The 12,783-nt window shown below is 43.2% G+C and overlaps 2 protein-coding genes across 2 annotated transcripts; one reads left to right on the top strand and one right to left on the bottom strand.

The window, feature by feature from the left end:
* Positions 1-1,457: 1,457 nt before the first annotated feature.
* On the bottom strand, positions 1,458-3,065 carry LOC136544990 (vegetative cell wall protein gp1-like). Its single transcript, XM_066537048.1, has one exon. It carries the CDS (start codon positions 2,987-2,989, stop codon positions 1,718-1,720), a length of 1,272 nt encoding a protein of 423 aa, XP_066393145.1. The 5' UTR covers positions 2,990-3,065; the 3' UTR covers positions 1,458-1,717.
* Positions 3,066-6,496: 3,431 nt separating this feature from the next.
* On the top strand, positions 6,497-11,767 carry LOC136544989 (T-complex protein 1 subunit epsilon-like). The gene is made up of 9 exons (XM_066537047.1): positions 6,497-6,813; positions 7,813-8,131; positions 8,739-9,087; positions 9,382-9,514; positions 9,593-9,645; positions 10,127-10,229; positions 10,683-10,849; positions 10,924-11,037; positions 11,322-11,767. Exons 1-9 carry the CDS (start codon positions 6,615-6,617, stop codon positions 11,490-11,492), a joined length of 1,608 nt encoding a protein of 535 aa, XP_066393144.1. The 5' UTR covers positions 6,497-6,614; the 3' UTR covers positions 11,493-11,767.
* Positions 11,768-12,783: the final 1,016 nt, after the last annotated feature.

The following is a 12,783-nucleotide window of genomic DNA, read 5'->3' as shown; positions in this document are numbered from 1 at the left end:
CTCAGGTAGGCACCTCCTTGCCGCGCGCACCTGCTGATGCTTGAACTGTCTCGTGGACTCATCGTCACCAGCAAAGGCGCACGGTTCTCATCACCGAACCTCACCTCCGCCAGGGACGCACCTCGGCGGCATTCCCGGGGCAGTGGGGCACGCCACCGTGTTCGAGCTCGAACAAGACGTAGTCGGTCCACAGGGACGCCCGGTCCTCCGGCCTCCGCGCGCAGCCACCGTCGCGGCGTCGCACGGTCCGTCGTCTTGCGGGGGCAAGCTGCTCGGTGCGATTCCCATCGATCACGGCGGTCGATCGATCGATCGATCGGACACAGCAGCGTGTGCTGTTTGGAGTTGGATTCTCTTGATGTCAGTATAGCGAGTTCTATTGTATGCTCTGTCGTACTCACTGCTTGTAACTATTGTCTTCGTTATATGGCCTTGAGTATCTATTGTAGTCACTTTATTAACTCAGAAGTAGGGATGAAAACGGTATGTATATTTTCCGACCGTATTCGAAACCGAATCCGTTTAGAGAGGTTGAGATCTATCCGTATCCGAGTCCGGATATCCAACATCCGATACCGTATCCGTATCCGAATACTCAAATCGCATATTTATGATGTCGATATCCAATCGTATCCTATCCGACATAGTTGACACTATCCGTATTCGAATCCGAATCCAGACAGAAATATGAAAACAAATGTAATATCGGTGATATCCGTCCGTATCCGATCCGTTTTCATCGCTGCTCAGAAGTGGTCAGAGTAACTTTAGTAGCATTGTATAAAATTTCTAGTTTAATTTGTGGATAATGGTTTTTTAATCCGTCCCCTTATTTATGAACCTATTTGCTAGAATATGGTTTGGTTAATTTTTGCTATCAGCAACAGATGTCTGGCTCATACAAATGCTTAAGTACACAAACAAGACATATAAGACTTGTTCCTTTTATTCAACACGGATGATACACAAACTTAGTAAAGCATATACATGAAGCCATGCTAATGGAAACATACACGAGAACAAGTGGGTACACATATAAGTTCATACACAGTGGTACGACGTGTATATAGTTCACTATTACACAAAAGGTATTACTTGCTCATAGCGAAGCTTTAGGTTGTATGCACGTGGATCGGTGCCATTATCCTCTTCTTAGTTTCCTTCCACGATTCTCATGTCAATTGGTGGCTAAAGAGGCGGTGGCTCTGTCTTTGATGGTTGTGGTTTGGGGTTTGGCTCCGGTGTAGGTTTAGGGCTTGTCTGAGGCTCTGGCTTGGATGGATCAGGCTGGGGTTTTGGGCTTGGCTCGGGCTTTTGGCTGGATGGTTCATGTTGGGGTTTTGGCTTCGGCAAAGGCTTCAGGCTTGGATCAAGCTCAAGCTTTGGTTTTGGCTCAGGCTCTAGTGGGGGTTCAGGGATCGAATGGGGTGCCGGCCTTGGTGGTCCTGGCGTTATTTTCAGGCCAAGTGAAGGTTTGGGGCTTTGTTGAGGCTCTGGCCAAGGTTTAGGTCTGAGTGTAGGCTTAGGTCTTGTCTCAAGATCAGGTTGGTTTTGGTTTAGGTTGTGATGCAGGATTTGGATCAGGCTGTGATGTGGGTTCTAGTTCAGGATTTGGAAGTGGTTGTGGTGTGGGTACGGGCTCAGGCCATGGTATTGCCTTAGGTTCTAGCTCTGGGTCTGGCTGTGGTGTTGGTTTTGGTTCAGGATTTGGAAGTGGTTATGGTGTGGGTATGGGTTCAGGCTGTGGGTTTGGCTTGGGTTCTGGCTCTGGGTTCGGTTGTGGTATTGGTTTTGGTTCTGGATTTGGAAGTGGTTGTGGTGTGGGTATGGGTTCAGGCTGTGGCATTGGCTTGGGTTCTGGCTCTGGGTTCGGTTGTGGTGTTGGTTCTGGTTCAGGATTTGGAAGTGGTTGTGGTGTGGGTATGGGTTCAGGCTGTGGCAGATTTGGAAGTGGTTGTGGTGTGGGTATGGGTTCAGGCTGTGGCATTGGCTTGGGTTCTGGCTCTGGGTTCGGTTGTGGTGTTGGTTCTGGTTTAGGATTTGGAAGTGGTTGTGGTGTGGGTATGGGTTCAGGCTGTGGCAGATTTGGAAGTGGTTGTGGTGTGGGTATGGGTTCAGGCTGTGGCATTGGCTTGGGTTCTGGCTCTGGGTTCGGTTGTGGTGTTGGTTCTGGTTTAGGATTTGGAAGTGGTTGTGGTGTGGGTATGGGTTCAGGCTGTGGCAGATTTGGAAGTGGTTGTGGTGTGGGTATGGGTTCAGGCTGTGGCATTGGCTTGGGTTCTGGCTCTGGGTTTGGTTGTGGTGTTGGTTCTGGTTCAGGATTTGGAAGTGGTTGTGGTGTGGGTATGGGTTCAGGCTGTGGCATTGGCTTGGGTTCTGGGTTTGGGTCCGGCTGTGGTGTTGGTTCTGGTTCAGGATTTGGAAGTGGTTGTGGTGTGGGTATGGGTTCAGGCTGTGGCATTGGCTTGGGTTCTGGGTTTGGGTCCGGCTGTGGTGTTGGTTCTGGTTCAGGATTTGGAAGTGGTTGTGGTGTGGGTATGGGTTCAGGCTGTGGTATCGGCTTGGGTTCTGGGTTTGGGTCCGGCTGTGGTGTTGGTTCTGGTTCAGGATTTGGAAGTGGTTGTGGTGTGGGTATGGGTTCAGGCTGTGGCATCGGCTTGGGTTCTGGGTTTGGGTCCGGCTGTGGTGTTGGTTCTGGTAGTGGATTTGGATCTGGTTGTGGTGTGGGTTTAGGTTCAGGCTGTGGCATTGGCTTGGGTCCCGGCTCTGGGTCTGGCCGTGGTGCGGGTTCTGGTTGAGGCTGTGGTGTAGGCTTGGGATCCGGCTTTGGGTCCGGTCGTGGTGTGGGTTTTGGTTTACGGTGCGGTATTGGTCTAGGTTGTGGTGGCTTTACGTCAATCACCCTACTATGAGCAAGATCAAGAACACTTGCAGCCAGTGTAATGGCTAGGGCTAAGTGGAAACATAGTGAGAGGAGGGCGGACCTCATAGTCGATCGCCACTAGTCCCCCAAGACACGCGTTTGATCTATCTCACTCTAATCGCTATCTCTTCTCGGTCTCCAGTGCAAGCTGTGGGCGCTAGCGTGTGCATAGATGGCATGAGCGGCATGGGTGATTTATAGGCATGGAAAGCCAATCGGCGTCCATGCATCTCCCGGCCCTGTGCGTGATTTTTTTGCCATGGCACTAGGTATAATATCGTAGCAGCTTTTGGATCGGATGTGTGCAACTTTAGCGCTTGCCACACAAATCACTGTAGATTGGATGATCGTGCGACAGATCAGACGACCTAACTTAATTTGACAGAGATTTGCATGCAATGGATACATGCTGTTATTGTATTTAAAAACGTAGTGCGGACGTGCACGAGCTAGCTAGTTAGTGAGTGGAGAGAACGTCATGCTCATGCATACTGGATCGGGGGCTTCATCGCAACGTATTTTTTTTACCAGCAGCAACCACTATTTTTTTTTGAAACTATATATATACTGTTAGTACCTCTATCTACTGTCGATCATGCAAGCAAAGCGTGCGTGTCCCGCGCGGCACGCGTGCATAAAGCTCACTCTCTGAAGTCCCTTTTCCTTTTGTTTTCCATCAATTGGCATTAGCTAGGCTAATGGCCAGTCCACGACAGTAAAAAAAGATTGTCACCTTTTGATCCCAATAGCAGCTCCCCGCTCCACTCAAAACAAAAAACAAAAAAGCAGCTCCCCACTCTACTCACCTGTCCTTCTCTCGTGGGGTTGTCGATCCCCAGCTGCGAGTGAAAAATATTAGGCTGGTTTTATCTCTCCTACTTCTCTTATTTTGCATATGCATGGATCTCAGTTCCATGATTTGTATCTCGTAGGCCTTGCATCCACCCAACACATGTGGATTGAAGCGAATCCGACTACATCCAAACAAGTTATAAGGGGTAAACTATTTCAATTTGTCCAATTTACACCTTTAATTTTTTTTTTGCTTTTGTTTCTCTATGTACAACTTTTGTTCTAATTTTCAAGGTGACAGAAGACATCATATTTTGTGTCAGAAAGTACATTATGAATTATTCTCATTATGTTTTGTACGATAATGTATCTCTAGTGTTAATTTATTATTAAATTCCCTGAGCTATCAAAATAATAGCAAAAAAATATATAAGATATATTTTTCTAACTTAGCTTATGATGTCATCTATCACTTCACCAAATTTCATATTAAAACTCAACTTATATATATGGAGAAACAAAATAACAATCCTGTTAAGAGGTAAACTAGACCAACTAAAAGGAGGGCGTAAATTTAACCAGATGTTAGATTAGGGGTTATCTGGATACAAGCTAAAGTTAGAGGGAGTAACTTGGACTTTCTCCATCCCATTTTCTAGGTTTTTCCCTTCTCTAAGTCGTCGCTAAGGTCTAGAATGGAAAAAGGTAATTTAATTTAGAAAAAAGTCTACTTAACCCCCTACCTATCATACTTGGTCTACTTCACCCCCTCAACTATGAAACCGTCTGTTTTACCCCCTAAACTATCTAAAACCGTCTGTTTTATCCCCTGAGGTGGTTTTCAGCGGCGGGCTTGCCACAGTAACATCGTGTTTGCTACAGTGACGGTGGGTTGGTACAGTGCCCGTGGTTTTGAAATTTCTTTTTTTTTTAATTTATTTTCGGTGAATTTTTGAAAAATCATAGAAAAATCATAAAATAAAAAATCTAATTTTATTGGACTCCACATGAGTAGATCTACATAGTGAATATATAATACGGTATACTTTAGTACAAAATTTTTACTGTAGCCTTAGATTAATTGGAAAATCTAATTTTGTCTGTAATTAATTGGAATAATTCATAGCTGCAACTTTTATGGTCCAATTGTGGTGAAATTTTTATGGTACGCTAATTATTATATGCTTGAACTATAGTAAAAATTTCGTACTCATTGGACTATGTATAACTTAGTTATAGATAAATTCTAATTAATTACAGACAAAATTGAATTTTGCAATTAATCTAATGCTACAGTAAAAATTTTGTACTAAAGTATACCGTATTATATATTCACTATGTAGATCTACTCATGTGGAGTCCAATAAAATTAGATTTTTCTATGATTTTTCAAAAATTCACCGAAAATAAAAAAAAGAAATTTCAAAACACGGATACTGTAGCAACCCGACGTTACTGCAGCAAACCCGCTGTTACTGTAGCAGACCCGCCGTTGAAAACCACCCAGGGGGTAAAACAGACGGTTTTAGATAGTTCTGGGGGTAAAACAGACGGTTTCATAGTTGAGGGGGTGAAGTAGACCAAGTATGATAGGTGGGGAGGTTAAGTAGACTTTTTCCTTTTAATTTATAAGCGATCATCATTCCATGATATATAAAGGTTAATTTGCTCGGTACAACATTACATTTTCATATACCAGATACAAGGAATCAAACATAAAAGGACGTACCTAGTGCAGAGAGCTCCTGCTCTGTGCGGGGTCTGGGGAAGGGTGTCAGTGGCAAGCTTTACTCTCGCCTGTGCAATGCGAGGAGACCGCGACTCGAACTTGGGATCTTTCGGTTACAGGCGGTAAGACCCTACCGCTTGCACCAGGTCCGCCCTTCAAGGAATCAAACATAGAGCCCAAAAATTAAAACTTGGTGCCTAATGACTTCCTTAGACGCTTTTGACTCACCTAGTGGCGTGTGTGCTAATCTCTGTTTTGCTTTTTCCATCAATGAGTAGTTTTCTTGCACTCTATTACATTCCCCTTCTAAGAGTATTTCTAATATGAGTCCTTAAATTAGGTCTCTTTTTTTTTGAAACCGGGTAGATGTATTACTCATGAGCTGATAGATCGTCAGCAACAATTACATTGATACGTTCTGGGAGGGAGCTTAGGATTTGCTCGACTCCTTCATCACACTCATATACCCACTAGCAGCTATTTCATGAGCCACCCTATTACATTCTCTAGGCACACAGAGGCATTGGAAACAATTGAAATTTACATGCACCAAGAACTTTAGCTCAGCAACCAATCCTCCTGCCACACTGGCATCGAAGTCACTAGAGTAGAGCTGCAGGGCGTCAGTCTCGAGGGGCTCTTATTTTGATTTGAGAGCAACTCTTATTTTTAAAGGAGCCACTATCAAAGGAGTTTGTTTTTATTTTAGAAATAAAAATAGCGTAGATTAATATAAAAACATTATTTAAAAATATTTTAAAATTGGCTTTAATTCTTTTTTTTTAGAAATAAAAATTGGGTTTACTGAGAGTGCATTGACTGATTCCTGGTTCCGTGGCAGCCAGATTGTGGTTCAGTAGCTGTCCTCACTGACATCTAGGGCCCGCTTACTTAACAGCCCATGGGCCAAATCGATGCAGAGCAGCGTGTGGCGTTTGGGCCTTATGGGCCGTACCGTCACCGAGAGCTCAAGTTCCCAGCCTATACAGACCTCGGAGCCCACTAAGCCCAAAGGAAATTGTGTCTCTCCCCTTGTTGGACTGGACCCCTAGAAGCTACCGCCACACTCCCTCCCTCCCTCGCTCCCTCCCCGCCCGCACTCCACCCGCGCCGCGCCGCCGCCGCCTCCTACTCCGCCTCGGCCCCTCGGATCCGGACCGAGCGCCGGCCATGGCACTCGCCTTCGACGAGTTCGGGCGCCCCTTCATCATCCTGCGGGAGCAGGAGAAGAAGACGCGCCTGCGGGGGCTCGACGCGCAGAAGGCCAACATCGCCGCGGGCAAGGCCGTCGCGCGGATCCTCCGCACCTCGCTCGGCCCCAAGGGCATGGACAAGATGCTCCAGTCCCCCGACGGCGACGTCATCATCAGTATGCGTCTGCTCGGCTCTCTCCCTCCTCTTTTCTCTTCGTCTTGTGGACTGTAGCTCCTGATTTAGCTTCGGTGGAGGTTTTTAGTGCTAGGGTTTCTCGAGTGGCGCGTGCACGCCTTGAGATCTAGGTTCTGCGGGGCATTTGCTCGTATTAACGCTGCCGGTTTAGCCGATGCGGTTTCTAGTTTGTTGGTATAATTCCATTTCATTGTCAGCATAAGTTTACATGCTAGTTTGCCCCCATTTAGCTGCTGCAATGCTCAAATGAGGCGCCCCTACAGTTTAGGATCCGTGCAATAAATCAAGTTGGACAGAAGTTGTTGATTTGGGGATCTAGTTTGCTTGTTCAACCTAGATTTACAAGCTGTTTTGCGCCCCCAAGGGCGCACCCCTACAGTGAAGATCCGTACAGCAAATCAATTTGGACAGGAGGTGTTGATTTATAGATCTACTTTTTGCTTGTTCAAAATGCCGTCTCGCTGTTCAGGGGTTCACACTTATAGATATATATAAGCTATCTCAATGCTCACTGCTTCCATTTAGGCCGTGTTTGGATCCCTATAGATAATAACTATCTGCTAATAATTATCTCTTTTGGATCCAAACAGTTGCAACTAATAGACTAGCTAATTGTTAGTTGAACCTCTAGATAACAACTATCTCACTAGTTGAACCAAATTAGATAATGGCAGCTAATAGGTGGAGAAATAACTATCTCAATCAATTAGCTGTGTATCCAAACACCCTCCCAGCTAATAAGTAGCTTGCCAATTGTTAGCCAGCTAATACTAGCTATGTGCTATTAGCTAGCTAACTACTATCAGCTAATGGATCCAAACAGGGCCTTAGTGGGTTAATTTCGACAGGGCGCTTTGATTTTAAGATCTAGTTCTGTGCTTTACAAGTTCACTTCGCAGTAATGTTAATGAGCTATCTCACTGACAAACAGTTCCTCAGTTACTTTGCTTACTGAATGGGCTGCCTTGTGAATTGCTAGCAAATGATGGGGCGACCATCCTGGAGCAGATGGATGTTGACAACCAGATTGCAAAGCTGATGGTGGAGCTGTCCCGTAGTCAAGACTATGAAATCGGGGATGGTACCACCGGGGTGGTAGTCATGGCAGGGGCTCTCCTCGAGCAGTCTGAAAAGCTTCTGGAACGTGGTATTCACCCCATTAGGGTGGCTGAAGGCTATGAGATGGCGTCAAGGGTAGCTTTTGATCACCTAGAACGTATCTCCCGAAAGTTTGAGTTCAGTGCAGACAACATTGAGCCCCTGGTTCAGACCTGCATGACAACTCTATCCTCAAAGATGTAAGTCATAACAAATCCTCTGTTCAATCAGTCAGCCTTTGTGATGTAGATTTTTTCATTTCATTTATGTCCTTTAGTAATTCCTATATAGGGTTAATACTTAATAGCATTTCAGAGGAGCAATGAGAAATTTTCTTTTCTCTGTGTAGTGCTGTTGTGCCACTTTGTATTTTTTGGTAAAATAGAAAAAAGCTTTGTTAGGGAAGTAGTAACTTTTCAGGGTTCCCTCTTTATCTGACCTAACCAAACAGAATAGTTTTGAAGATTTCATTGGTTCTCACATGTTACTAATCCTTTTTTTTTGTGAATGTATGCATGCTACTAATCATTGATTCATACCTGTAATAATTGTTCACTTCAATCTCAAGCTGATCTAAACCTATATTTGCTGTGTTGATGGCCTCTCAATTTTTTACCATTTTCCTATGAAGCTCATTTCTATATGATGAATACACAATCTTTTTTCCCTTCATTTTACAACATCACCACCTGTTTGTCCCCCACCCCCCCTCCCCAGAACTTATATTTTAGCTGCTTTAGAAAGATTTCAGTAGGTTCACTGTACAAAAACAGCATGTCTGATGTCTCAATTGTTCTTATTCTACAGTGTTAACCGTTGCAAGCGGGCATTGGCAGAGATTGCTGTCAAAGCAGTACTTGCGGTTGCAGATTTGGAGAGGAAGGATGTTAACTTGGATTTAATTAAAGTAGAAGGCAAGGTTGGTGGGAAGCTGGAGGACACAGAGCTTGTATATGGAATTATTGTTGACAAAGATATGAGCCATCCACAAATGCCAAAGAGAATTGAGGATGCTAAGATTGCCATCCTGACATGCCCATTTGAGCCTCCGAAGCCTAAGACAAAGCATAAGGTCGACATTGATACTGTTGAGAAATTCCAGACACTGCGTGAGCAAGAGCAGAAATACTTTGATGAAATGGTTCAGAAGTGCAAGGTAAACACTAAACTACTTTTAGTATTACAGAATATCAATGTTGTTGATACCTGAGTGATGATGTTTCTTGCGTGCATAACTATCATATTGTTCTGGACATGATATTCGTAGTTGAAATAATTTATGTTGTTATTTTGCTTAGTTACATTGTTTCCCATGGTTTTGTAGCAATTATCATAATGAATTTTGAAAGGCATCTTGAAATCTTTTAATTGGTTATTATGGGTATTTGAATTATTCATTTAATATGATGTCTTCGCTTTGCTAAATAATTATCCACATTATTTTCTGTAGGATGCTGGTGCAACCCTGGTTATTTGTCAGTGGGGTTTTGATGATGAAGCCAATCATTTGTTGATGCACAGAAATCTGCCAGCTGTCAGATGGGTTGGTGGTGTTGAATTGGAATTGATTGCCATTGCTACAGGTCAACATGCTGCTATATCTCACTCTTATGTGACTATGAATTGCGTGTGGTGACATTCCCTTACATAACTGACTGCAGGAGGACGGATTGTTCCGAGATTCCAAGAGTTGAGTCCTGAAAAGCTTGGGAAGGTACCACTCTTCTGTATACGTTCATAGTTTATTTTCAGTCATATGGAATATGCATAGGTTGATGATGCAGTGTTTAGTACACAATTTTGGTGTCCCAGTTTGCATGAATCTGAAATTAGTTAAGATTAGGGATTATTCATAGACACTGTGCTTGCCTCTATATTTTACCATATTTTAAAAGCAACTGTTTATACGTTTCTGACTAACTTGTAGTTGGATAGAAAGCTAAACTTATTTATTGTTGGTTGTTATGATAATTGATATGTACTAACTTTTAACTGTGTGAGTTTGTGAGGGTGATTTGATTTTTAGCTGGCCAGTAAACTAAATCTTTAACCTTCATCAAGGTTAATTAACATGCCATTATTGATAGCTTAGCACATTCCTTTTTAAATGCCCATACATAGAAAATACTCTAGTCATTTTTGCTGTATTGCAAGTAGCTATCTGTTACACGATTTTGCTTGCTCTTTTTCGCTAGGCTGGATTAGTCAGGGAGAAATCATTCGGAACAACAAAGGACCGGATGCTTTACATTGAACAGTGTGCCAATTCCAGAGCTGTAACTATTTTCATTCGTGGTGGTATGTTCTGATGCATTATCCTTTTTTGTTCTTTCATATTAACATATACCTGTGTTTATCTCCATTACAAGGTCATTTGTGTTTAATTTTAATTAACACATCAACTTTTATCTGAGCTGGAGATAATTCACAGTGAAAGTGATTCTATATCTTTTGTGAAAGCTGTTGCTATGTGGTGTATTCTGATTGCACTGTCCAATTAAGTAGTTATACTTTAATAACTTTTGGTATCAATCCTGCATCACAAACCTAGATCATACAAAATTTGTAGACAAATGACTTTTGGTATCAATCCTGCATCACAAACCTAGATCATACAAAATTTGTAGACATCATTTGTCGGACAATAAACTTACAATAACTATGCTCGCTGTTAGATCATATCTTGAATTGTTCATTTCGATGGATAGGCCCTGATGTGAGTCTGTTATATAACTAACTGCTGCTGTGCAGGGAACAAAATGATGATAGAGGAGACCAAGCGCAGTCTTCATGATGCTCTTTGTGTGGCAAGGAATCTGATCCGGAATAACTCAATTGTGTACGGCGGTGGCTCAGCAGAGATATCTTGCTCAATTGCTGTAGAAACTGCTGCAGATCGGCACCCTGGAGTTGAGCAGGTATTTGTTGACTTTGGAGCTTCTGTTTGAAAAAGGATGCAATCTGTTCCTTCTGATTGTGTTTTTCTTTGCAGTATGCTATCAGGTCATTCGCTGATGCATTAGATGCTGTTCCACTAGCCTTAGCTGAAAACAGTGGTTTGTCACCCATTGATACCTTAACCGCGGTAAAAGCTCAACAAGTTAAGGTATTGAACTTTGTATACCCCTTGCTTTAAAGTCGACTCTACATCCTTTTACTTGTCAGTCAGATCATGCCCAACTCTTGGGTTTGTTCAAGTGTCACTACCAATAAGTAACAAGTGCGTGTATAGAGTCTGGCTAAATATTACTCAGTGTGGTTGCTGCAGCACTTGATCTATTGTCATGTCATGCTCTTTTGTAGTGTTGCAAAATGGTTGTGTTGCTGTTCCATTACTTCTAAATTCTTGTTTGCAAACTCTGGTAACATGATTACTGAACACCTTTGCAGGAGAGCAACCCCCACTGTGGCATAGACTGCAATGCTGTTGGCACCAACGACATGAAAGAACAGAACGTCTTCGAGACCCTGATTGGCAAGCAGCAACAGATCTTGCTTGCCACTCAGGTGGTGAAGATGATCCTGAAGATCGACGACGTCATCTCACCGTCCGAGTACTGACGAAGCCTGAAGGAAAAAGGAACGGACGACTATGCTGGATGACAGTTTAGTAGGCAGCATTGCTGATGTGTTGATTGGTTTACTCTCTGTATCTTATATGAGCTGCCTACCACTTTTTGTGTGACGCTTGCGGAAATTGTTTGTATTGGCACGATATAGCATCGAGGTTGTGTTTGGAAGTAGTCTAGACACTAGACAATCCTTTGTGCCTTCTCTTCAGGGTTGAGATTGTTGCAGTATTGATGCTTTTGTAGTGTTTGCACCGCTTGGCTGAAGCTGTCTTTTTGTTTGATGAATGCAATAGTTCCGACGTCCGACGCCCTCATGAACAAAATGCAATAGTTCATCCTTTGGTTTATCTGGACAAATTGTTGAAATCCGAAAGGGTTATCTCACCAAAACACATCATCTGCTGTCTGCGATCCCTGCTGGCACCTTTGAATTTTTTTGGAAGTAAAATGAGTTGAAGAATCGCTTGTTTTGGAAGTTAAATGAGTTTTTTTTACAACAAAGTAAAATGAGTTGGAGTAATGCTTTGTGATATCTGGGTCGTCATCATGTGGACGGACGATGAGATCTCCACTATTGATCCTCCCCTCTCCCCTCCCGAAACCCGATGCTCCATGCCGCCCCATACCAGGTCAGCACCGCACACTCCGTATGTTGACTTCGAGGGGAGGGGTCAGGACTCGCGTCGCCGCACCCAGGGAGCGATGCGGGGGGCAGTTTTTTTATGAGGAACACGCTATCCCAGTACCTGAGCATCTGCAACGGTGTCTTAAAAAAATACTCCCTAAATACAGGTTTTTTAACCTTTGCAAAATACATTGGAAGACGTAAAAAAGCTACAACTCCAACAATTTTTAAAATCTCACACCTAAAAGATAGAAGGTAATTTTACATCAGGAATTCTAAATTATTTCTAAATTACACTAATCACTTTTATACTTTATTTCTCTACTGTACATTTGCATCAGAAACCCTATCCTACTTTTTTTTTTCTTCCCCACGTCCTTCCACCTCCAGATTGGCACGACGATACGCGCGTGTAACTATACGCGCATATGGGTGGTTTTTTCGAAGTGCCAAAAGTTTGGGAGGTGGGTTTGGAAGTTGTTTTAAAATAAGTTTTTTCCAATCTTGCCAAAATTCCTGGATTGAGAGATTATTTTGGGTACTCTTCTCAATAATTTCTTCCCAAAAGCATGGAGTTTTTCAACTCGTCAAAAAGTATTGGGAGGAATAAATAAGACCATCTCCAACAGTTTCCAATAACCCACTCCTAAAATAT

This window comes from Miscanthus floridulus, chromosome 3 (genome assembly GCF_019320115.1).
Source record: "Miscanthus floridulus cultivar M001 chromosome 3, ASM1932011v1, whole genome shotgun sequence".
Taxonomy (NCBI): Eukaryota; Viridiplantae; Streptophyta; class Magnoliopsida; order Poales; family Poaceae; genus Miscanthus; species Miscanthus floridulus.
This window is presented reverse-complemented; position numbering and strand designations above follow the sequence as displayed.

Coding starts and splice junctions, on each gene's coding strand:
- LOC136544990 (XM_066537048.1), bottom strand. CDS start 2,989: ATGAGGTCCGCCCTCCTCTCACTATGTTTCCACTTAGCCCTAGCCATT.
- LOC136544989 (XM_066537047.1), top strand. CDS start 6,615: ATGGCACTCGCCTTCGACGAGTTCGGGCGCCCCTTCATCATCCTGCGG. Junction 10,230..10,682: donor AACTATTTTCATTCGTGGTG/GTATGTTCTGAT, acceptor GCTGCTGTGCAG/GGAACAAAATGATGATAGAG. Junction 11,038..11,321: donor TAAAAGCTCAACAAGTTAAG/GTATTGAACTTT, acceptor ACACCTTTGCAG/GAGAGCAACCCCCACTGTGG.